Source organism: Phasianus colchicus, chromosome 4 (assembly GCF_987193195.1).
Source record: "Phasianus colchicus chromosome 4, bPhaCol1.hap1.1, whole genome shotgun sequence".
Taxonomy (NCBI): Eukaryota; Metazoa; Chordata; class Aves; order Galliformes; family Phasianidae; genus Phasianus; species Phasianus colchicus.
In genome coordinates, this window is record NC_143439.1 from 65,792,390 (window position 1) to 65,818,389 (window position 26,000).

A 26,000-nucleotide genomic window follows, 5' to 3' on the forward strand; every position below is an offset into this window, starting at 1 on the left:
GCGTATTCACAAGACAAATCGATAGAAGGAAAGAGAGAGGCTGGGGTTTCAGCAGAAGTTAGGCTGCTGAATGCTGACATTATTGATTTTAGCTAGTTCAGCTGGCCTTGTAATTAAAATGTAAATTTGAGAAAGAGATTACGTCCTGACAGAAATGGTGGGATTAGGGGGAGATAAAAGCCCCTCAGTGAAAATTTAGAGAAAGAGCAAGCATGGGTTTCCTCAGCTGTGTGGATTTAGATGAAATTTAGCTACTTCACATTCACTTCAGTTTAATTGAAAAAAAACAGAGACAGAACATAAACAAGTATTACAGACTTCAATTTTCCTGAAAAAATACAGTAATTTTTGTTTCCTATTGGTTGAATCTTAGTCAAGCCCATATGCACATGACTTGTATTGGCAGAGACACATTCCAAAACCATCAGGAAAATCCAGCAGTTCAGGGACAATATTTATGTGCTATGCTCATAATGAGAAATCCTGCATATATTTTTCACACAGAGGATGGTGACACACTGGAACAGGTTGCCCAAGGAGGCTGTGGATGCCCCATACCTGGAAGCATTGAAGGCCAGGCTGGATGTGGCTCTGGGCAGCCTGGTCTGCTGGTTGGTGACCCTGCACATAGCAGGGGGTTGGAACTGGATGAGCACTGTGGCCCTTTTCAACCAGCTTTCTGGGACAGCTTCCAAATAACTCGAGGTTTCAGATCAGTTCTGCTGTCCCTCATGCACAAACACGTGCATGAACAAAATTAACATAGGTGATGATGTGGTAGGAAAATTTCATTATCTCTGAAGGTGCTGTTACTCATCTAGGATGGGGCTTTGGATTATGTAAGCAATCCCTGACAGATAACTGATGCTTATAGTACCATTACTAATTAAAGGAACTCTGAAGTGAGAAAAACAATTAGAAAAATAGCTGCTATGAACAAAATCTAAAAAGCATTCATACAGGGATAACACAGATTAAAGCATTTATCATTTATTGTGATTGGAAACTTCCTTCTTAACATTAAAATTGAATAGCAGATCCACTTTTCTATCCTACTCAAATGCCACTAAACAAATTGCTGTCAGCAGCTGCTCAGGAGGATGCTAAAATGCTAGAGGTGCTTTCAGCAAACATTCTCCCAACACGGGTAAGCCACATACACAACCCAAGGCAGCTTATCTCATGGTCAGCTCCATACTAATGTATAGAAATGATGCTTTGAAAAAGTTGTTGAGGGGAGTTGATAATCGTAGGTTTTAAGAACTGAAAGAAATGCCCCAACAGGCCTTCAATGCACGTACATTATTTACACGTAGCCAGAACGTTTAAACTTTTGCTTTGGAAATTCAAATTAAAGGAGAAGAATAACAAATGTTTGTTAACTACGTAAGTTTGTTAACATCATATATGGTACTTTGTTTGCCTTATTGGAATTACAGACTATGTTAATTTGCTATAACAACAATCTTCATTAATTAAGCCTATTTATTGATGTTTTAACATCATAGTGAAGAATCAGAATAAATCAAAACAGGAGCACTCAGATGAAAACCTTTCTATTCCTCACATCCTCATCTTTTACACTGTATCGTTTTGCAGTCTCTGCTGATCGCACAGCTCCTGTGAAGTACACCAATACTGCAAACAACTCAGAAGTGTTATCTGCATCCTGTGCAGTCACCATTAGTTTCTAAGAATTTCAGCAGGAATCACACATATCCCATGTCTTGTCAGAGCTCCCATCAAACTTATTTACATGGAATAAACCTGCTTGAGTGCGAGGAAGGGTTTGCATGACTGATTCAGATGCATCAGAAGAAACATCTACAATAAATACTTGTACATGAACATACAAGTATTTTTTTGGAAGTTTTCTTCCATGAGTGTGCAATCATCTTCATTCCCGGTGCTGTATTACAAAAGTTTTACTCCTAAGTGCTGCTGTATATAATAAGGATATGTGCTTGCCTGTATACTGATACAAAACATACTAGTATAATGAGGCAAACTCACCTGTAAACTTGTTATTATACATGCCTAATGTTGTAAATGATAGGAAAAATTGAGACTGTTCACTACATATTTGATGATAGCACATCACAGCTAGGATCCTAACTTCATTGCTATTTCATTATCCATACGTTTACAGCAAAGCAATGCATGTTATTTCAATCATAAGAATATGTTTGATTTAAAAGTATTACAATATTAATGTTATTTTAAATAGTAGGGTTCTGTTTAGGGAGAGAAATGAAACTGTGTGAGCTGCGTTTATGTTTGGGAAAGAAGAACCCAAACTTCACAGATTACTCAAAGTTGAAGATAACGAAATAATTCTGTTTGTCCTCTCCCCTGCAAAACCTGACTTGAGCTTTCTCCATAAAGAAGTCAAGTTATACCCTTGTTTAGTCTAACAAGTAGTAGCATGAAGCAATCATGGTGACAGCGTAGTTCCAGTTCTCAAATTCAATTCCCAAAAAGCTGTGCTTTGCACACTATGAAGCCTGTGGGTTTGTTTCCCTGATGGCCTGTTCTGAAGCTGTTCTTCCATGCAAAAACCCATGTTTTTCACCTTTAAGAACTCCTCCCTCAGGAGGCTCAGACCAACATCATTCTCCAGGTAAACTCACCTTCATGAAGCACAGCAATTTGCTCAATTTGCTCATGAAACAAACTGTCGTACCCACCCTCCATCTGTGTTCCATTACTTTCACTGACTCATCTTGCAGTTAAATCTTCTCCATGATCATTGCCATGAAAATTAAGCTCTCTGCTGTGGAATCCTAGGCTTGATCAAAGCCATATCATTTTATAAACCATTACAAAATGGTTTTCAATAAGTTTTGCAAATATGCCTACCACCAGAGATCCATAATTCTGAGGACAGAAAAATTAAACTCTTTTCCTGAAAGAGTAAGCAGTAAAAACAAGTTTTTCACTCAGTATTTCAGATCTGTTTAGGTGCTGTATTTGGAGATGTAAACTCAACACTAAAAGCACAGGGTTTGTGCCTTTTCCAGATTTTCATGTGTACCAATAAAAACATGGACTGGAAGAATATGCAACTGTAGATTCAACAAGTGATCATTCTCTATCAGGTGGTTCCAGCACCACGCACACCATCCTCTGAGCAAAACATTTCTTCCTAACTTCAATAGTTAGGAATAGTTAGTTTATCCCTCCTCAAAGCTTGCTTTTCAGTAAAGAACACCCCAGCTTTTAAGCATACAGACACAAGTGGAAGTTACACATCAACAGATGAGAACCAGAGCAACCCTATGAAAGTTTTTTGACAGCATTGTTTCTTTTTCAGTCCAGCACTTGCCTTTAACAGCACAACACATTAAGAGGGATCTGTGGTACCACAGGATGGCTGGTCTCATCTCTGTTGCAGACATCAGGTGCAAGTGTAAATAAGGATTATACAAATGGGAGGTCATTAAAAGTCTGGTAATGCTAATTTGGCATGACACCCTTAATGGGTTATATCTTCATACTTCAGTTATCTAATCACCTAAATTCTTTTAACAAATTTACATTTAATCATACAAATGGAAATTTAAATTGACTTGTTTAATTCTCCACCCAAACTGCACCCATCCTCAGTTCAGCTAATATATTAAATATCACCATCCATTTTGGGATCAACTCCATGCACATACATACACTCAAAGATTTTGCATTTGTGCCTGGCATACAAAACCTCCTGTGTCTAAATAGCATTTCTCACAAATTTTTCAGATCTCATGAGGTCCACAACTGCATGTATGTATTATCAGAAACAATATCTGAACTTGAAATGCACCTTGTTGGTAGGATACTTCCATTTTCCCAAGAGAAGTGAAGAAAAATAAAGTGATTTTTAAATCAATAATCTTAACGATTCTATGATTCTATGTTACGTTTCAATCAACTTAGATGACCAGGAGCTTTTTCTGAGAAGTTGTTCACTTCTGGTGTTGTGTTCAGGTAAGGTAACATAAGAAAAATGCTTTAAATTGTTCACATCTTCTCCATAGCACTGAGAATTTATTTTGCATGGAAGATTTGGTGCTGCAATTAAGGCTGCTGTCTTAGCTCAGAATCCTCACGAACTAAACATGAACTAACAACATATAGCAAAAAAAAAACAACTGGATTACATTAAGATAAATCTAAAGTAACCTCTATGGTAACTGCACTCACACAGGGAAAAAAAAGAGCCACCTTTAATTAGATATGCAGCTATTTAACATAACCAGCTCTCCATGAAAACACGCTATATTTAAATCAGTACATTCTTACGTATTTTGGTAATGCACTTTTCTAAACAAAAAAAAACTAGCCAAAGGAATGCTTACTTTGTTTTTGCTTGTGGAAAATACATGCAAAAGTCAATTCAGAAGCAAGCACAGCTCCCAATTGCACTCATGCAGACTGAAGTAATTGCATAAAAGTCATTTTGTTTATGCAGTAGCTATACACTGGCTCCTGAAATCGATTTTGAACTAGTAACTGATGAGTTGGACCAAGAAATGCATAGAACTGCCTGGATAGATACTCCTTCCTGAACTGGGAGCTTAGGTAATAACTTTTGATGACAGCAAGAAAACCTGAATGCCTTCAGAAATACCAGGAATAATTCGTTCCATTCAAAATGCCATTTTCACCAAATATCTGATAAAAAAACAACCAACTGTGACCATTAGTTCCCACATAACTGCAAGCATACAAAATGAGAGATGCGTAACATTTTCTTATTGGTTTCCTCACTATAAGATGTATTCCTATCAGCAATAGTTTAAACAGGCCAGGTTGGATGGGGCCCTGTGCAGCCTGGTCTACTATTAAATGTGGAGGTTGGCAGCCCTGCCTGCAAGTGGGGGGGGTTGGAACTTCATGATCCTTGAGGTCCTTTCCAACCCAAGCCATCCTGTGATTCTATGATTCTATGAAATACAAATTGGGAATCTTTTAAAGCATTTTACAGATGTTTAAAAAATATCCTGGGATAGCAGGAGTGCTAGTGGGATGTGACTGGACATTAAGTTATGGTGAGCTTGTAATAACTAAACTCATTTGCTCATTTATTATAACCACCAATGTTTTATGACTCTCCTTAATTATATGTACATAAGAAACTTCTCACAGCTATCTGGAAGGCTACTAGCCCTTTCTTACATTATATTCTTTTTTGTTGTTGTTGCTGCTAGTCCCACTGTTAGCAATAATCAGAACTTACTCAGTGTTCATTGCATGGCTAAGGTAGTTAGGACAGCCAACACATGTTCATTATCTTCTCAAAGAAGTGTATCTTCTTAGCACGAAGGAAAAAAGAGAAGCTGCTCAGTTGCTACGTGTGTGTGTCCTATAGTCTCCACCACTGTCCTGTGATCACTTTCAGTGAATGCACCCAGCTCCACTCTCCAACCACAATGCTATCTCAGTACACTCAGCTTCCCAGCACCCCATATTTCCCAACTTTTGGTTGGACAAAGTACATGCCTGTAGATTGTGTCAAGCAACACATATGCTAAAAGTCAAACCAAGCAACACTGCAGCCATCTGCTCACCAGGGCAATAGTTTAATCTCAGACTTCTATATGCAGCAAATATGTTGCACGCTTTTTAGAGGAACAGAGAAACAAAGATATTCACCTTTAGGTCAAGCCTTTAGGTGGGGAAAACAGACAGGTGTGCAGACTGCACAGGCCTTTTGTCCAAGGGTGCCAAGATGTCTTCATACGTTAAATTCAGATTTGCAAAAACAGACTGAGTGCCCAATGTCACACCAGGAGATGTCCTGAAGCTGACTGCAGCCACTACAGGTTATCATTACTGAAAATCTTTTGCTGTCTATAACCAAATTTGGTAGCAGAAGACAACAAAACGGTCACTTGAGACACATTGTCTTGGGTTTACACAGACACACACACCCTTGTTTCACCAAAAAGATGCATTTGACACATACAGCAGAGAGCTAGAGCCTGAATTTTATGACGTAAGCTGCAGATAACTAAAAATTAAGCATGAAAAGGACTGAAAAAGGTAACACAGCACCAGCCTTACACAACCACCTACAAAGAAATGTACAAGCAAGAAACTTACTCTAATGTCTAAGATTTTTTAACTCCATTGTGATGACAGCTACCCCCTCCTCTACAACAAACTGAAATCTCCTGAATCTTAAAATGCAAAATGCTACACAGAGCTGCAAAGCTGCAGACACGTAATCAGTTAGACATATGGAGGACAGGGAGTAGCGCACAAAAATTTAATTGAGATGAACTTTCCTCAGTTACTCCTCACACAATTTCACAGAACCACATTACAAGTGTGTATATATATAAAATCTTTAGAATGGATTAAAAGAAGGCTTGCTTCATTTAAACAAAGCAGACAAGACCAAGATTATATTTTGTCTTCTGGTATGTGCTTAATGGCTAAAATTCTCTGCTGAAAGGCTGAGTTCCTTTTAATGTCTTGTGATAGGAATACCCAACAGCAAGCCTAACTTCCAAGCTGTAAGTTGGCTACTCCATGGGTGGAAGCAGTTGTGCATCTCCAACTGCCTTTAATGCTATTAATCAAGAGACAAAACTTTATCCCATCTCACCAGACTGTCACCAATATTTCTAATATTCAGGTCCTTTGCAGTCCATTCATTCCCCATGTTTAGGGCACACACAAACATACACAGTGCTGCTTCTGGCTCTAAACTACAATGGGACACAATGGAACAAAGTTAGCTTCAAGTCTCAGTTGCTCTTGCTCCTGGAAAGTATTTGTTTATCCAGAGCCAACTGCTGCTCCCCTTTCGATGTAACGACTTCCTCATAGCAGCCAGAGAGATTACCCACACCACTGATCACTTTATTACTTCATAATGGCTGTTTATTTACTTTAGTGCAGCAGTAACATGCAAGGGTAAAGCCTTTCACAGCTGGGCAAACTCACCATATTCTTTACGCAGGTGGTCTGGAATGTGGGGCTCATAACCTTCCTTCTCAGGGACCTCCACAAAGTCATCATCATCGTCTTCATCATCATCATCTGAAGCTTTCATCTACAGAGATAATAATTATTGTTTTTACATTTAAAGACAGCTTCTCATTTCCCTTTACATTGCAAGTATTTCACAGACATCATGATAGTCCTGCTGAGGCTCTCTATGTCAAAAGCATTTTCCTAATTATGTATTTATCTTCATCTAAGATTAGAACTTTGTTTAACATTTTATCTCTTAAGCCATACTTTATCCTATGGGCTTCTTTAAAGACTCTTTTATCCATTACAACAGATGCAGTTGCTGAAGCTTGAGAAAGTGTGGAATTATAAAATAAAGCAAAAAAATCTTAGAATAACATGAAGGCTTTGACTTAATGAGCAAATTAAAGTCTTATCTCTTCTCCTTTGCTTGATTTTACTCATTCAGCTGCCCTCAAATAGTCTGTGGCATGTTACCTAGGATCACAAGGGTTCATAAAGAGAGCAGACAAATGGGACAGGAATCTGATGACTGGACAGCTAATACTGACCGAAGTCAGAACATCCAGCCACATCTGTATGTTAGTGTTTAACTGGGTTGCTTTGCAGCAGCACTAACAATGCTGACAGTACAAATTCATATGCACAAAACATTAAAAAAAATTAAACATCATTGACAAGCTGAAATATAAAAATGGAGTTTCTACCAATTAGCCAGATCAATTAATGCACATAAGTGGCTTCCTACATTTCATTTCAGCCAGCTACTACTATATATGGCCAAACAAGCCTCTACAATTTGTTCTAAGTTTGTTTCACACCTAGAAATGATTTATTTGTACCACAGTACATGAAAGGTACAAGAATCTGTGAGACCTCAAACATGGTCTGTACTATCAGAACTACACGTATGAAATAGCAAGTGTTGAATTAAAAGCTACCAGTGCTGAAGGTTTTGTCCACCTCTGGACTCACCTAAATATAAACACCACAATTTGCACATTATCATAAGCTTGCCAAGCACTTTTATAAGTTGAGGATGCAGTAAGGGAATACTGACCAAAAGCAACCTTTCCACAGAGCTCTCTATCACTTTTTCAACTTCACTGCAACAAGCCAAAGCTATAGATAAGGAATTGCATCATTTTTACTATTTCAGCTGTGTTTTTGCTTCTCCTGCTGCACCTGACTTATGTTGATATTCATATCAACTACTCATTGAACACACACAGGAGGATACTGCAGGTTTTGCCTGCAGCAGAATTTTCCCAATTTAATTCACTACTCTAATCGTGTGTCACAGTTGAGTTCCTTTAAATCATACATATATTCTGAATCAAAAAAACTAGAAACCAATTTGATTTATTGAACATAGTTTAAAAATAAAAAAAGTCAGCACTTCTTCAGTATTACTTGCAAGCTGGATTGAAACTCATTTCTAATAAGCAAAATTAATTGCTATTAATATGCACTTCTAATGAAAGGGTGGCACAAGGCTGAAGTATGATTCTTCCTTTTCTTTAAAAAAGAAAAAAAAAAGACTGATCTAAGAAAGATCTGCAGTTCCAGATGGAATAAAAAAGACAAAAAAAAGATTTACTCTCTTGAAGAACAGAACACATTTACCAGACCATACCACCACACACAGAGAATACCTAAACAGCCTTTATTGTAAAATAAAGTCCCAGCATGTTTGAAAGAAGCCTGCTGCCAAAGACAAGCAGCACCCACAACACAGCCCCACTGTCACTACCTCCCATTGGCAAAGGGCAACTCGCTGGGCTACGTGGAGGATTCCACATCCTAGCTTACTTTGAATCCTACTGCAATCATTTCTTCTCATCTAAAGGAAAGATGCAATTCAGACCCTGCCTGGTTTGGCCAAGACAGACACGTGCTGAATCTGATCTCCAGCAGAAATCAAAATAGAATTCTAATGAAAAAAAAAGTCAAATATTTGATCACTAAAACCTGCAAAGGCACAACATGAGAAAGAAGAGCATCTGTGTTACACTGCAACTTTTAGAAAACCTTCCTGATGGTATTCAGAAAGGAAAACAAGGAGATTTTGTATCCTGCACACCAGGAGAGGACTAAGGACTGAAGTTAGTTTGTATCTTGATTTTAAAATTCTACTTGTGTTGTTAACCCCTTGTTATTTGCTAGGGGTAATTTAATGAAGTTTGGCAATAACACCCATTACTATTCCTCCACTAGAAGCACGGAACATTTAATTTTCCATATGCAGGTTCCACTTCTCATTTAGCTATTAAAAAAGATCAAACCAAGCCCAAACTTGCTATGGATGACCTTAGCCTGCAGCTTCGTTCCACAGCATAAAGGCAAAACAACATCACTTTACGCTGTTATTTTTTCTGTTTTACATTTCCACAGCTTTTACTCAGTCTGTATATGCCTCAACAGCAACAAGTATAAGGAACTGAGAAATAATGACAAACTAGCAAAAGAAAACTCAGTTCAGAAAGAGCATTTAACTTAATGGACCTCAGGTATAAGACAAGACAACCTGAGAGGATCAGAAAGAATCCACAAGAATTCTGTCTGTGGCTGAAATTTCCTTTTTCCAGGTGCCATTGGAGACACACAGATCTCTGAACATAATATACTAAAATACAGAGTGCTTTGCTACCCCTCAACTTCAAAACTGCACTGGAAGCAACTTTCCTGTATTACCTGCATGCTCTCAAACTTTAAAGCACGTGAACAGCCTGACGGAGAGAAGGCATAATCAGATGCAAATTCACTTTGTTTAGGTATAATCCATGAACTGTGCATTCGAGTACTATGGAAAACATTAATCATAGGAAACTGTAATTTTTGTTATCAGTCTAACACTAATCAAAAGGGAAACCTGTCACTGCCGCTGACCTGTGAAACGTCCCAATTATACTCTGCGGAAATGACAGGAGCACTTAACTTCCTCACTGAGTAAATGACGACGATCAATCAAGTTTGAATAACAATGAGCCACGGAGCTGAAAATTATTTTTTGTATAGAATCTACCCAGGAATTTATGAAAGGTGAAAAGCAACCCAAGGTTTTAGGGGCATTATGGCTTTCAGCTAGTGCACTGCATATCAAACACTAAACAGAATTTATGTGTTTTAATTTTCTAAAAGGTAGATGTGGACTTGGTGCTACAATGCATAACATATAATGCCAGATTTTAAATATGGGGGTCATTTTCATAAAATATTATGCTTATTGTTCACACCCTTGAATTTCACTGGGGTATCCTATTAAATTTAGATTTCCTGTAAAAAAAAAAAAAATTAACTGCTTAGCTAACTTTCAGGAATTAAGTCCCCCTTTTTAATTCAAACAGACATAAAATCTTTATTTTGATAACATCTTTAACAAGACAACTTATTTATCCTTTCTGCTCTCAAATATAAAAGTCATCACCAGTGGAGACTCAAGAAGTCGGCCGGTGGCAGTGGCTAGTTCCATCTCAATTTGTGTCACTCCAGCAGTACTTCATCAGAGCCATCCTACTGATACAGTTTTGTTCCATACCCCTTCCACAGAAAGGAGGAGAGCGTGTGGGCAACAGCATTGGTCAGAAATGTGTCTTTTTTTTCCTCCAATTCCACTTTTCAAGTTCCACAGCAAACTCTACAGATGCTGTTTGAAAGTTCATCCACTTGTTACCCACTTTCCCACTATAGATAAGCTTTTCAGGCAATTGCCTTGAGTTACCAACCATTAAAATACATATCTAAGACAGTGTTTTTTTGTGGCAGAATAAGTTACAATCCTTTAGGAATGAGTGGTTAGGCACTCACAAATGTGAAAAACAAGACTGATAAAAACAATACTACACCATCTTTAGTGTTCTATACTGGAAGAAGTGTAAAGTATAAGCTCAAGTGATAAATACTAGAAGGCAAAGCTTTTCTTGCAGTATACAGAACTCCACAACTCTAAGTAACCATTCAACTAGTTGTTACTAAACAAGCTGTTAAGGAACGTGGGGAAAAATACCCCGTTCTTAAATCCATTCCAATTACCAGGTGACACAAAGGAAGTCCCTAACTTACTTGAGCGACTTGGGAGAAAGAAGGTGAACTAATGCTTTCTCTGTAGTGCTACAGGATGGTCAGCTGAAGGAAGACCAGATTCCCACACATCAGAGGCTGTGTGCACATCTACTGCTCACCAAGTCCGATGGGAAGATTTTCAGCTCAATGTTAAACTGCTCTGCAGCCACATGACAAAGCAGTTCCTGAGTAGATACCTCACTGTGCAAGGAAGCAGGATCTAGCTGGGCACTTTGCAAATTGTGGAGCTGAACTGATTTGAAGATGAGAACACAGTAAAACGAACAAAATATGAAACACACAGAATACCCATACATTATTTTCATTGCAACCAGTTAGCACGTCTCCTCAATTCCCCAAATTTTCAGTAAAAACTTAAAATAGTGGTGACTTCTCCAGCAAGATAAGCACAATCAAACCATTTGTTCCCTAACTCATCAAAAAACTTGAAAATCAACAGATGTTTCCTACCCAATCTCCACCTAAACAAACATCAAAAAAAACCCAACTGAAAACAGATATGGTATGTCACAAGAAATGCAATCCTATCTTTTCCTTTGCAGTTATCATTCCAAGAGCCCAGTGGTTACTGTAGCTCAGCACAAGCAGAGATCCAGTTAAATGTCTTGCTCAGTCATCCCAACTAGATATAAATCTAAATAAATAGAATCATAGAATCCATAGAGTTGAAGAGACCTCTGAGGGCCAACTAGTCCAACTCCCCTGCAATAATACAGAAATAAATTAATTAAAACAACACAAAATCTTCACCCCCCCCCCCCCCCCCCATATACCACATTGAAATACGCAAGGGAAAGCCTTTGGTCCTCTTCCCAGTTTTATACAAATTGATTATTACTTTCTATTAAGAGGATTTAAAAACTCTGAGCCTCTGCAATCATAATTAAATGAAGCAATAAAATGACTGAAATACAATGCAATCAGTTTATAGGAGTAGATGTTGAGCATTCACTAATTATTTTAGAAAAAGAAAAGATAGCACACGAAGAAGTCCTATCTACTTACTAAAACACCACTTGCAAACTACAGCTGGCACCATTAAATAAATTTGGCATGGTCTAATTAACTTGGTTTGCAATCTCACTTACTTTTCACCCAAGAAATCACTTCTGTTCAGTTTTATGCGTCTGTTTCCCTTTTTTTTAAAAAAAAAATGATGTAAGGCATCCTCAGACAAGTGAACTCTAAACTTCATTTGTCTTTCAGCAGGCTTGATGGCTATGCATTTAAAAACCCATTCTATCTTATAAACTAAAAATTAAATGTACTCAGCTGTGATGGTCGTCATTGCATCTGCTATTTATATGCTAATACCCTCACTGGAAGATCTTGCAAATTATTCCACCATGCCAATATCTCATGTGCACCTACTCAAAGCCAACTAAATATTTTTCTAGAGGCAGAAGATTTCAGGTTAGGGAATCAGAATATTTATCACCACGGAGCCCAGCTAAAGGGGCAACCTTAAGCAAGTACATTTTTTATTCGACCACAACACAAAACATACTTCAGTCATCTGAAATGAAGTTTGGGGATATTCTATGCAACCAAACACGGAGTGCATAAGAATAATTTCTTCAGTACCAGCAATAGAAATTGAATAATCAAACAACGTATCCTGCACAGAAGGACTTTTAAAAGTTCCTCCTCCTTTTCCATCCTTTTCTACTATCCAATATAGGATGAAAAATAAAAAGTAAATAAAAGCTGTCAAAATGCCAGATTTCAGGATCGTGCTTGAGTTTTTCCTGAATGAAACACAAAAGAGTTATATTTATAGGGACACCCACACACAATCCCTCCATTCTGCTCCATGATTTGAGCATAAATTCAAATCTTTGTGACTACAAATCAAAGTATGTGGTCCAGGCAAATGACATTTTATGTCTACCAGTAAAAGTATCACTGTTCATTCTACTTGTAATTGCTCAACAGCACATAGGCTACTGGGACAACCTGACTTTTATTCAGGAATGTGCTTTTTACATTATTTCATAATTTCCAGAAGTTAGCAGAAATGCTTAAAGGGTTTGAGCCCAAAAAGTTAGTGCTGAACTGGTGTATACTGCTGCAAATTGCTTCAGCAGTAAGAACCATCCAGCAAAGTGGATTTTCTGTAGAGCACTGTATGCTAGCAATAGTCTGTGAGCATTATCACTGTCCTAGTGGTGCAAGCTTGGGTGTCACTAAAGACTGGTATCAAAGCCTTCTTATTCTGGCCAGTGTTAAACAGAGCTTGGACGTGGTCCTAACACAAGAAGCATGCAGAGTTGTTGGAGTGGTACACAGGAGGTGCTGGCATAGGATGCCCAGAGAGCTGTGGGTGCCACATCCCTGGAGGTGCTCAAGGCCAGGATGGATGGGTCTTGGGCAGCCTGAGATGGTGGGGGGCAACCAGCCCATGGCAGGGGGTTGGGGCCGAGTGGGCTTTAATGTCTCTTTTAACCCAAACCATTCTGTGACACTGAATGAACAATAGTGGTGATGCACATGGCACAAAACCTCTGTCATTACTGTGTTTCTGAATCCTAGAAGACAAGCTTTTGGATTTTAAGAAAGACCCACTCAAACTTATTTAGAAAATAAAGTAGATCTCAAGGTACAAGTCCTTTGTTCATAATGAATCGTTGTTGAGAAATAAGTCCACCTATATGCAATTTAGAGTTTCACAGAGAAGTTACTCTGATAAACAGGTGCATTTAACCCCATTACCTCAAGAAGATATTGCAAAGCAAGTTTAGTCCTTCTTTAGCAGTAACCACTGAAGACACATCTTCAAGCATATTCTGTACCCTTCTACTCAGACTTCTATCAATCACCAAAGCCTTAAGAAAGTATATTGGAAAAGCAGAGATCTTTTGCATAATACTGAATTTTCATAGAAGAAATACTGCATTCAAGATAAATGTGAAAGTTTTACTTCAACTACCAAAGAACCCCTAGCAGCTTTCCTTTCATCTGTTCCAGAGCTTAAACAGATGTCTGCTATCTTTCATTATTCAAGTTAATAAAGTTTTTCAATCTAAAAAAAATAAAATAAGCCCCCTAACAAAATCACTGCTGACCACCTACATTTGATACCTATGTTTCATTTGTAGTATCAGAAGCAACCAGTTGTGGTGTGCATCGGTCCTTTAAATGTTTTCATGAAATATTTATATAAAAATACCATACTTTCCAAAGCACTGGAATATATCTCTGCAATGTGGTTACTGTAGTTACTTCAGGCCCTACATCTTATTGCACAGTAAGCATATATACACACACACAAACAGTACAGTATTTCATAGAATCATAGAATCATGGAATCCTTAGAGTTGGAAGGAACCTTTAAAGGTCATCTAGTCCATCTCCCTTGCAATGAACAGGGACATGCACAGTTAGATAAGGATGCCCAGGGTCTGATCCAGCCTCACCTTGAAAGTCTGCAGGGACAGGGCATCCACCACATCTCCGGGTAACCTGTGTCAGTGCCTCACAACCCTTATTGTAAAAGACCTTTCCCTTACATCAAACCTAAATCTACTCTCTTTAAGCTTGAAATAATTTCTCCTTGTCCTATCAGCACAGACTCTGCCAAAGAGTCTGTCTCCTTACTTCTTGTAGCCCATCTTTAGATACTGCACCAATGCTATCAGGTCACCTTGGAGCCTTCTCTTTTCTTCCCAAATAATTTCCTATTGTTTTTTTTTCATCCAGTTGATCATTCACACTGGAAGATGAGCTAATACAATCTCACTCCGTCAGTTTCCAAGTTCTCTCATTAAGTAAAGACTGAACTTCATAATTACACGTTAACTACCTGATTGAGTTAGAAGGGAATGGTTTTACTCTCTGGGTACTGGTAGAAAAACCCTTTTTCCTGGATTAGGTTCCAGTCAGTTCAGGTCCCTGCCACAACAGGAGCACTACTGCCAGAACAAGGGAGGCACTGGGAACCATCATAGATAGTTCTGTGAACTATCACAGAAGTGGAAACAGGACAGCCCCTTTAAACTGCTGTTCACATTTAAACCAACTTTCAGCCAGGTGTAAAACTACCAGAATATATAAGCTGTTTTCCTGTTCAGCTCCCACAAATAGTACAACCTACTAAGAAATGGATTTGCTAACTGCATAACATAAGAAATACCTGGCAGAATTTCATGTGCAATTTTTTCAGAGTTATGGAATGGATGAAATTTAACAAAAGGAAAGTGTAAAATAGTGTTATTCACCTTACCTGTGTCTCAAAAACCAAACTTGGTTTACTGCTACCTCGTGACTTTCTGTGAGTAAAGAAACTCCACAAAGTGCCTTGAGGTCTTCATTCATCTTAACATAAAGGGGAAGGTTTGCAGGTTTCAAGACTGAAGTGTGATGAAGCCAACAAAGCTATAGAATCCACAAACCAAGCGACAAGAGATCTCTTTTTAGGACCTATATTCAGACAGCAACATATGTAGAGCAGAGATCATAACATGCAGGAGAACTCTGTTTTGTCAAGAAAGCAGCTGCCATACAGCTCAAAGTTACAACATTACCTTTAACTGACACTGTGATTTACCAGCTCCACCCTTTCAATTCCAGCTGCGTATTTTCCTCTATATGCTTTTCCCTGCAGGTGTAAGCAATACTGTTCAAAGCCATTGCTAAAGGCCGTAGCAGTGAGGCACAGGACCAACCATACCCATTCCAGGACCAAAAAGTTGCCTTGTGGCCTGGTATCTCAAAGGGAAAGCAAAGAAAACCTGCTTCTTGTTCCCTCCAAAAAGCAGCTTCTACCAGTGCTTCTCAGCTAGTCCAAGCTCTTTATAAAGTGATAAATAATATAATATTTTAAGTACTGTTTTGAATTATTCAATCCCTTTATGACTCAGAGGACTATACATGACAAAAGCTAAGTATTAAAGATGCAAATATATATATATATATATATATATATATATGTCACCAGTAGTCACAGTTGTTACGGAATTTTAGGAAACGTGATTTTCATCTAAGATGTAACACAACAAGATTCCCATTAGCACTCAGTGATGCAATAAGTCCTACAGCATTTGACAGATTACCACCTATTGCTTTGACAGGATCAAACTCATGCTGCTAAGCTTTGGTATCCACCACTACTGTATATGTGTGTCTATGTTTTGTTATGTAGTCTGCACACACAGAAGCAGTAACTAAATCACAGCTTCTTTCAAGGATCACATTTTAATTACGTATTTGTTAAAAGTTTTTTTCAGATTTTGTATTTCTTACAGATGAATAAACCTGAAATAAACAAACCTAATTTATTACAGGCAGCAAGTCAGCAAAATAGTCCATGCAAGACATAGATAACATTATGTATATTCCCAATAGTAGATTCTAGGCACAAAGATGTCATTGATATAAGCATCTTTATTTTAGTGTTACTACACCAGCTAGATTTAAGTGAGTTACTACAATAAATTCACTAGTGTTCCAAGCCTAGATTTTCCCCCTTTTTTTAGAATAAACATACATATTCAGCAATGCTCCTTTACTGAACTTCACAAACACATTCTATTCACTTCAATGCACAGTTTCCCTTTGTAAAGTAGGACAGATAAAAAGCAGGAAGCAAATTTATATCTGAACATACATTGTTCAGCATTGAAAGATGAATCAAGGGAGATGACCCTTCAGCCTGGAAAACTTAAACACTTAGCATAAGGGTTAACTTGATGATATAGACACCCTACTTTATTTTACACTCTATTAGAAGAGCTCCAAATTGCATTGTGCGACCTGCGAATCAGATGGGGATCAGAGGTCACCACAGTGACAACTTCAAGAATTCATGACTAGATCTGCATAACAAGATATTTTTAATAACTTCCTAACAGCAGCAGGCTGCATAACTACTGCAAAGCAGAAAATATAACACAGTAACTCAGTTCTAGGAAAGCAGAATGAAAAAAAGCAGAGCAATAGACTAGCTGATTAAACTCTTAAACAGAAAGGAATATTTTGAGAGTTAATTTTACAGTGTTTTACATCACACCTATATCTCAGTAAGGCTCAAGAAAACAGAACAAGCCTTTTTGCTATGAAGAGATTGAGAAAGACATTTCATACATAAAAATAGATGTGAAATTGAGGGAGAATGGAAGAGGAATCTGAATGGTCTGTGTTTACTTTCACAGCTACTGTTGATTTGCTCTTAAGATAAATATTAGCTAAACAAAAAATTAGAAGTGTTGCCTCGTGTAATACTTAGAGCATACAAATATTATTAAAACTTTATCTATTCTGAACACAGACCATGCTGAAATATACATACTTGGACCCAGGTGTAATGCTGATTTTATAATCTTTAGGTGTACACTGCATATAATCTTTAGGTGTGATGCTGATTTAACTATCAAATATTCCTAGAGTTCTCTTAAGCTACACAGAACATAATAACAACAAACATCAAAATTATTCAACTTCAACATTAAACATTTCTGATTCTTCAAAGGGCCACTCTGTTAAGTGTTAGGGATTTTGCGTGCAATTTAAAGGCATCATGTGGGGAGAATGACAATGACTCCTCAGAAGCAGCTTCTATAAAATCAAGAGAAAAAAGGGGCTGTGAGCACAAGAAGCTGTTACACAAAGCTGGAAGGCAGGAAGAAAGCAGCAGATTCTCTGTGGCTACAGAATGAGGAAATAGTCTTTGCCTTTGATCCAACTAAAAGACAGACTTAAAGAAGAGCTGTTCATAAAGTTATAAAATGATTACAAAGAAATAACTCATTAGCACTGAGAAAAAGCCAAGCTGTATTTGAAGATATGGGAGAAAAAAAAGCAGCAATGATTTTGTAACCAATTGGTGAGGCTCATGGCTTAATTGATTACGTAGTAAAAATTTAATCTTATTGCATAGTAAAATATTTTAAGAGCAAACTATGACCATGAAATATTTAATTTGGAAACAATATTTGTAAAAATTTTCTGACATTGTTCTTTCAGCTGTATTGCAGCAGGGTTTAGGGCTCTGATCAGGTACTGGACTACACAAGACCAGCCTTCTCCCAATCTAATTATTAATGACATTACTGAATCCAACCAGATGTTTCACATGGATAAAGTTAAGTACATGAATAAATCAAGATCCAAGCGTACATTTAGATTTGACAGAAGATAAGGACAGGTGAAACAAAAAGTAATGAAGACAGTTAATGAAAGATTATATATTCCTGGTTGTTATATGAGTTGCAATTAAAAATACAAAGTATAATAGGCCTGGTACATTACCACACTGCTGATGGAGAGAAGAGCAGGATGTTTCTCACATCATATTGCCTACTAGCTTCTCTCTGGTTAAGTTTCAGTCAGCTTGAGTATTAAACCTTTATGGCTTCCAAAGGCAATTACATAAGAGATAAATATACTCTCGTGTACAAAACATAGCCAGTGAGTTGAGCTACGTTTCTATTAATTATGTGAGAACTTCAAATATTATCCAAATGGAAAATCCCTTATGTAAGTCATGTAAATGGAAAGTACTGTGTGTATTTTAAATGATGCACTGTGCTCTAAATAACTGTTAAAATTGGAAGACCTTCTGTATCTAATCAGCTGCAAATCGAACACTAGAAAGAAAAAAAAAAGTTCAAAATTGTAAGAACAAAGGGAGAAGATATTTTCAAATAAAACTATTTCTAATCAGGAAAAAAAAATTCAATGAACATTTTAGCCATCAGAAAGTTATTCCAACAGAAGAATTAAACCTTGAGAAAAAGGCAATTCTATTAAAATACCAATCTCAGCCAATAATTACAATTGTTCTTCTACAATAATTCATTTAAATAGTCAAGAACTAACTCAAAGTGTCTCTAGTGTTCTGCTGTTAAGTTTACTTGGACACACAGACTGAGATGATGGCTGGCTTTGGATAAAGGTAGTGTAGAGAAAAATGTTGAACATGCAGTGTGCACTCCCTCTACTGGACATTGAGATTATCCTGAGCAGGCATTGAAAGTAGTATTTCCAGGCATCCAGGTACTGTGAAATAAAAGGCTTTTATCCCTTCTGTACTCTTTCCCCAGCTTCAGCTAAAACTCAGATTCACAGAAAATCAGATTCCAAAACTCTGGTTTATGTTTTCAAAATACATTTCCTGGTAGAAGTGAAAACCTGATTCATGCCCTAAATAAGTATTTTGCTATGATAAATAGGACCTCTGTGAGCACACACAAACTCATTTGCCTTTGATCAATACACTGAGACTGCCACTGTCCATCCACCCCCCAGCCTCTATGGAAAACAGTAATTCAGGAAGAAATATGTTGATGACTGCTGGAGGCACAGCAATGGGAAAAAACATTTAGAGGATCTGCTGCAATGGATTTCTTTCCTCTTACGAGTGGCTGAGGGAACTGGGATTGTTCAGTCTGGAGGAGGCTCAGGGGAGACCACACTGCTCTGCAGCTACTTGAAGGGAGGCTGCAGCAAAGTGGGGGTCAGCCTCTTCTCCTGTGTGACCAGCGATAGGACTGAAGGGGATGGCCTCGAGTTGCACCAGGCAGATTTGGGTTAGACATTAGGAATAGCAACTTCTCTGAAAGAGGGTCAGGCACTGGAACAGGCTGCCCAAAGAGGTGGTGGAGTCACCAACCCTGGGGTTGTTCAAGAACCATTTAGAAGTTGAACTGAGGGGCATGGTTTGGTGGGAAATATTGGTGTGATAGGGGAGCAGTTGGACTGGATGATATTGGAGGTCTTTTCCAACCTTGGTGATTCTGTGATTCTAGACAGTCAATGGATAACTTTGTTATTCTTTTCCCTCTCCTCCCACAGCTCCTGAAAGGTATGAACAGAAGAATGCCATTGTCCACTTGTGTTGGCAGGCTTTAAGAGCACTAACTCTTTCTACAATTTAGGCCTTCTGCACACAGAGCAGAAGAAGGTGACAATACTCACATGTCACGATAATCTATTTCAAGCCAGAGCATTCTCTGCATGAAGCTCTGTGCTCTCCTGCAAATGACTTCACAGAAGAGAAGCTCCATAAAGTTACAAAAACATACCCCATAGTTTACAAAGCCATGGAGCTTCATATTTTTTTCCAGATATCAAGGGAATCTCTCACAAAAACGCTGCACTCATCAACTTTCTTCCTCTCAAGATGGGGGTGGGAAATGCCTTTCCCTGCCACTCCCTTCAAACTAAACCCCGAGAAGGCGTTCTAGCACAAACAGGGACAGAACAGAAAGTATGGTAGAAGAAATGAAAAGGAAGGCAAAGACTGAGCACAAATCAAAAAACAAAGTCTGAGGAGACTGAGCAAGCTCAGGCCCCCAGCCAATTTCCCAAATCACTCTTGATCTGTTTTATATTTTCTGGTAAAATAAAAGCACATTCTCACTGAAGATGAGGCTTGCCTGTGGTGCAGTATCATAATTATACTCCAAGTCCAGTAGAGAACTTGCTCATTTGTACTTGCAATCAGCAGTTACCAGGAAAACTGATTCCGTATCAAAACAGAGTTATTAGAGAGCAACTGCAAACCAGACAATTAACATGGGACCCTCTGCACTCAGACATTTCATCTGCTTGCTGTCCCTGCTTATAAAACGCTCCCCTTCATTTCTAAATATGCATCTCTGCACCCGTGCAGGTCTACAGCACTCACTGACTTCACATGTTAACAAATCACATTTGTGAAGCACCAAGCTCTGTCAGGCTAGGATGGCTGTGAGCCAGTGCTCTGCTATCAGTGCTTCTTCACTTGCATCTAAAAACACAGAGTGCAGCAAAATTACAGCGTGACAAGAACTATAGAACCAGTAACACAAGGACATGCAGCCAGAAGGAGCAATATGTAATATAAGTAACAATGGTGGATTAAAGAGGAGCTGAGCATAATATTTCATATGCTGGCACGTAAATACTTGACAGATTGGGAGCTAATAATCACAGTCTAAGAAGAAAATAAACAACAGTGTTTCTGTCAGTCTCTCCCTTTACCATGTTTATAAGTTTCAAACAACTCAATTGCCACGTGATGAAAAGACAATTTAAACAATTTCATTCTACAGCACAGAGCTGTCTTTGTTCAGGTTATAAATTAAATTAAATCAGCACTAAAGTGAAATTTGGGTATTTTCCGTTGGGAAAGAAAAAAACCAATTTCATGCAATTTTCAGTGCATAAGTTAATACCTCAATAAACACTGCTTCATTTTGAATGTACTCTTTGTGAGCACTGCTGTGCATTCTCCTTTATTTCTGTTGTTGTAATGGTACAATTTATTATCTTTCAACCCTACATAGATAGCATTGATCAATCTCCAGAAGTGGTAACACACCACTTCAAGCACATTCACATGTACATACACACACACACAGAAAGCAAGGCTTGAACGTCCTTTATATCTTGCAAGAAATATTGCAACCAATATTCCACGCAGAGGTACAGCAAATGAAGTCCTGTCAAGCAAATGGCAGGAATGACAGCAGATGTCTGGATTCCTTCATAGCTGGTTGCATTAAGGTAGCACACATATTTCACTGAGGGAAAAAATAACCCTGACAAGACAGTCTTACAGTACTTTCCATTCCTAGTTGGCATTTTTGACTGACGTGGTATGTCAGTAGTAATAAGATGATGAACCAAATTAATCTTAATAAGGCTTCATTTGCACAAGGAAAGCAAAGTCTGCAACACTCAGTCATGGCTAAACCAGGCAACTACAGTTAAATCCAAGGTACAACGTCTGGATCAAATTCTTACAATCCACTCCTAAACCACAGACCCTGGCTCAAAACATTACTGTAGAGTTTAACACACAAATAATTTAGCTGGATCTCAAGCAGCAGAAAGGAAGTCGTGCAGCTTTGCTTCAGATATGTGAACATGATATAGACTCCTCTTTTGATTTGAGTAAAGCATTTGATCTTTCAGTCTCCATTTATTCATTAGCTTTGCCTGTTTCCCAGAATCTGTCATCTTCTGACACTTTAAAGCTTTATAAAACAACTAATTCTTTCAAGATGTATTTAGTCATGCTACTTGCCTACTATAGGGAGTAAACACTACAAAGCAGAAATGCTGCTCTTATAATTGTAGACACTAGCAAAGTTCTGTGTCATAAGAGAACAACAGCTACACAGTGTTTCCTGAGCAATATGTATCTGTACAAAGGAAGATGAGAACATAACAATGTTGCACATGAAGAAATTAAGAGTAAATAAAATCCAAGCCTAACCTTATCCAACCAACCTTAACCAATGCTATCAAAAAAACCAACAGTGCTACCTTACATGGTTTTGTCTAGTAACAGCTCCTGAATATGATTGGTTCTCAGCTTGACTTCTTTAGCTGACATTACAGCCAGATGAACTTGTGAATCAATTAAACCTGCATTGAAAAGTCTGCCAGAATGAGGTTTAAGAGAGAGTGCATTTTTGTACACAAGCCAAGTATTACTAACAGTCCTCTCTAGTAACATGAAGTTTCAAAAACTCACCACTTTTCTTTTTCTCTCTTTAAAAGTAATGTTCATTTCCTTGTATTTTCTCAGAGCAGCCTCCAGTTTATTCTTAAGATCAATGGCACATCTCAACCGATCGTCGTTTATTCCTGCTCGTGTAAATAACTGCAAAGCAAAAAAAAAAAACCTACATTCTTATTCTATCACCTGAGCCAAAAAGCATTTGTTTATTTGTTGTTTCACTTAAGGTAGAAGAAAAAATGTCACAAATTCTTTTATTTTACATGTAACAATTAGTCAATGCACTTTTTCCCCAGCTAGAATTTAAGACCTAAAATCAACCACTGAAGATGAATAAAAAATGAGCAGTTGCTATAAGCATCTCCTAATAATGTCCTCTGGCAGCCCATATTTCCTGCATGAGGCTCCTGAGAATAATATCAATTGGCAGAAAAGGCAGTGTTCAGATGCAGACATGTCTGATAAAAACATACCAAGTTTTACTTAAATACTTTGTGAAGAAGCTGTATTTTCTTAGATGCCTACTTTTTTTTTTTTTTTAGTGTCTGCAGGCAGCACACTGAGCACTGAGCCATCAAACAACCTCTGTACCTCCTGCTGTCTCCTTCTGCCCATCCCTACAGAACCAGCAACCTTCTTTTCTATTTGCACCACTGTTTCTTTCAACCTTAATTTCTTTCCTCTCTCTCTCAAGCCTCCCAGCACCCAGTCCATCTTTTCATAGGAAGTGAAGAAATCAGGTCTTTACCCCACCTGAATCCAGGACTGCACGGATGGCAAGAACTTATTTCTGATGAGTTTGTGAGCATCCACAACACTGTTTATTACAGCAGTATTGTCTTCGTTCTCGTGCACTTTTATATCTGCTCCAAAAAGGAAAACAGTTAGTTGTAACCAAGTAGCCAAGATACTGTAAACACTAAGTAGAAGCACCCTTAACCTTTCTAAAGTATTTTACATAAAGCATAATAACATAAACAACACATATAATAGTATGATCATACATAAAGTATTTTTTCTAAACTATTTGATGTTCATTATTATGTATTCTGTTATCCACATTCAAAAAGGAAAAGATGAAAAGCTTTCAGTTCAATGATGACAGATTTTTTACGCCATCACACGAGATAAACCAAAACCAGTGCAGTTTTACTATTTACATTGTATCTTGTCCTATGTTCCAATAAATAAACTGGGCCCTAATCTACCAGTTCCTGCTTATTCAATATGAAACATTCCTAGGGCCTCCATTCCAAAAGGGGCTGACTGTCAAAGAAGTATGCCACCACACAAGTAAAAATGGTAAATGGTATTTTCCACCAGTTTGTTGCTCGTAAGCCTCAAGGGTAACTTTCCAATTCTGTTGTCTGCAAGCACAGAAGTAGATACCTATCTCACCAGCCATCTGCACTTGAAATTCCAATCAGACAGTATTTGTAAGAGATTTCACTTGGAAAAAAGTGAAAAGCCCTAAATACTGATTTTTCTAGCTGCAATTCTTATTAACAAAGTTATATAGAAAGGTCTAATTGCAACCCTTAAGTCTTAAGGTGAAACTGTGTTTCCTGCAAGTTGTCAATAACAAAGAAAAGATTAAGAAACAGCCAATTTTAAAATGTTTAAATCAGTAGCTCATACCCATGTTACACGGAGAAAGAAGTGCTGAAAGAAAATACTATATACAGTGAATAAATCATTTTGTTTCTAAACAGAGGAAAATCATATGTACTATGAAGTGTAGTAATGTGTTTACAACTGATACAAACATCCAGTTTCAGAAATTAATGAAATCTGTAAATTCCATGCAAGAACATCCAAAACTAAGAAAGGCTCCCAGATGGGGCAGAAATAGAAAATAAATCAAAATGATGTTCAGGGACCCCAAATGCTGAAGTCACAGCAAAAACAAACAAGCAAAGAAAAAAAAAAAACAAAACTACAAAATATTGCAAAGATTATCCACAGCTCTTTGTGAAAAATGGGTGCAGGTACCTGTGGAGAGTTCAAGGTCTAGAGTATACTTATGAGAAATAAGTCCATGATTCCTGACAAAAGCTTCATAATCATCATCACCAAGAACAGGAACACCAGATTCAACTTCAGAGCACGTGTCTCCATCTAATATATTTTGCTCAGGCTTCTTCTGTTTGTCACCTAACTCTTCCTTTTGATCCATTCTAACACACGGAGAAACAGGAAGAATGTCCTTGCTACAGCATGGCTGTTCATCATCCACACATCCCACATATGAGGGCAAGGAGGATGCAGATCTATCCTTGTCAGCACTCTGTTCAGTGGGTTCCAGTTCTGTGCCGTTCACAGTGAAGTCAAAAGGATCTGGCAACAGAAGCCTGAAACAGTTCTCCATCTCTGTCAGCGTCTCAGCAACCTCTTGGGACAGTTCTATCAAAAGAGAGTTGTTTTAGAATGTCGTGAAATAGTGTGCAGTGCTGACTCCTGAGCAGAGGTATATCTACAAAACAAATACTATTGCCAAAGAATCCATTTATTCAGTAATCAGTCATAATTTATCCATACGTATTTATTTCCAGTGCAGGGACGGTCCTCATAAGAGAGTCAATACTTCTCTTGAACAGGAACTCTAGAACTTCCTGAACAAGGAATTTAGGACCAGCATTCCTCCCTCCCTATCCTCCCTGAAATTTCACTGTCTATCAAAGATGACTCAAATACTTCAATAAATTTGAAGCAGAACAGTACTGGCAAGAAACGAGTGTCCTTGGTAATGCCACTGGGTACTCATTCTGCAGCCATAAGTGTTACAGCTGTTTGCAGCTGTACCCATGAATACATGACATAGCTAAGAGATGCTATCAGTAAAACTGACTTTAAAAGTCAATCTTTTTTCCATGCGTGGAAACATTTGCAGCATGTAGAATAAAGGCAGACACAAATGCATTCACTGCACAAACTGAAGCAATTGAGATAAATAATCCTTTCCAACTATAACTTAATATACTATGTCTGTTCTTAAATACTGCAGGAATATGTTGGCTGTGTATGTGTTCAGAGATTCAGCTCCCAGCAATATAATACTTTTCACAGATTTCCTACGCTGCATCTAGGATTGTTGTGCAGACTTGTGCCCAAACTTCTGGAACATACATAATGCATGTACAGTATAACTGAGGTCATCAGTCAAGAACACTGTACCACTAGATCTAAAACTACTTCTGTTATCACAGTATATCCCAAATTCAAAGAGACTCACATGGATCACCAAGTCCAACTCCATACATGTGCATGAAGATATGCATTCACACCTTACTGAATTACTGACCACACATTTATAAGTTTTTTTTTTTTTTTTTTTAATATCTCATTCTACTCAAGCCTTATGAGACCTGTTACTCATTTACCTTGACATTCTTCAGGTGAGAGACAGAGTGAAGCACTAACAAATGTACCATTCCTGTACTCTGTACTCTGGGGTTTGCTATTGTTTGGATATCTATTCTGCTGGAATTTGGTTTATATAACCTTA

At 37.9% G+C, this 26,000-nt stretch overlaps 1 protein-coding gene across 2 annotated transcripts in view; it reads right to left on the reverse strand.

Moving 5' to 3' along the window:
* UVSSA (UV stimulated scaffold protein A) overlaps positions 1-26,000 on the reverse strand; it is a 49,211-nt gene that overhangs the window by 19,419 nt on the left and 3,792 nt on the right. For both annotated transcript variants that reach the window (XM_090139784.1, XM_031588259.2), the window contains exons 4-7: positions 24,488-24,898; positions 23,249-23,358; positions 22,511-22,639; positions 6,937-7,045 (exon numbers count right to left, since the gene is read on the reverse strand). In XM_090139784.1, coding sequence (XP_089995910.1) covers positions 6,937-7,045; positions 22,511-22,639; positions 23,249-23,358; positions 24,488-24,898 — 759 coding nt within the window. The remainder of the gene's footprint in view (positions 1-6,936; positions 7,046-22,510; positions 22,640-23,248; positions 23,359-24,487; positions 24,899-26,000) is intronic.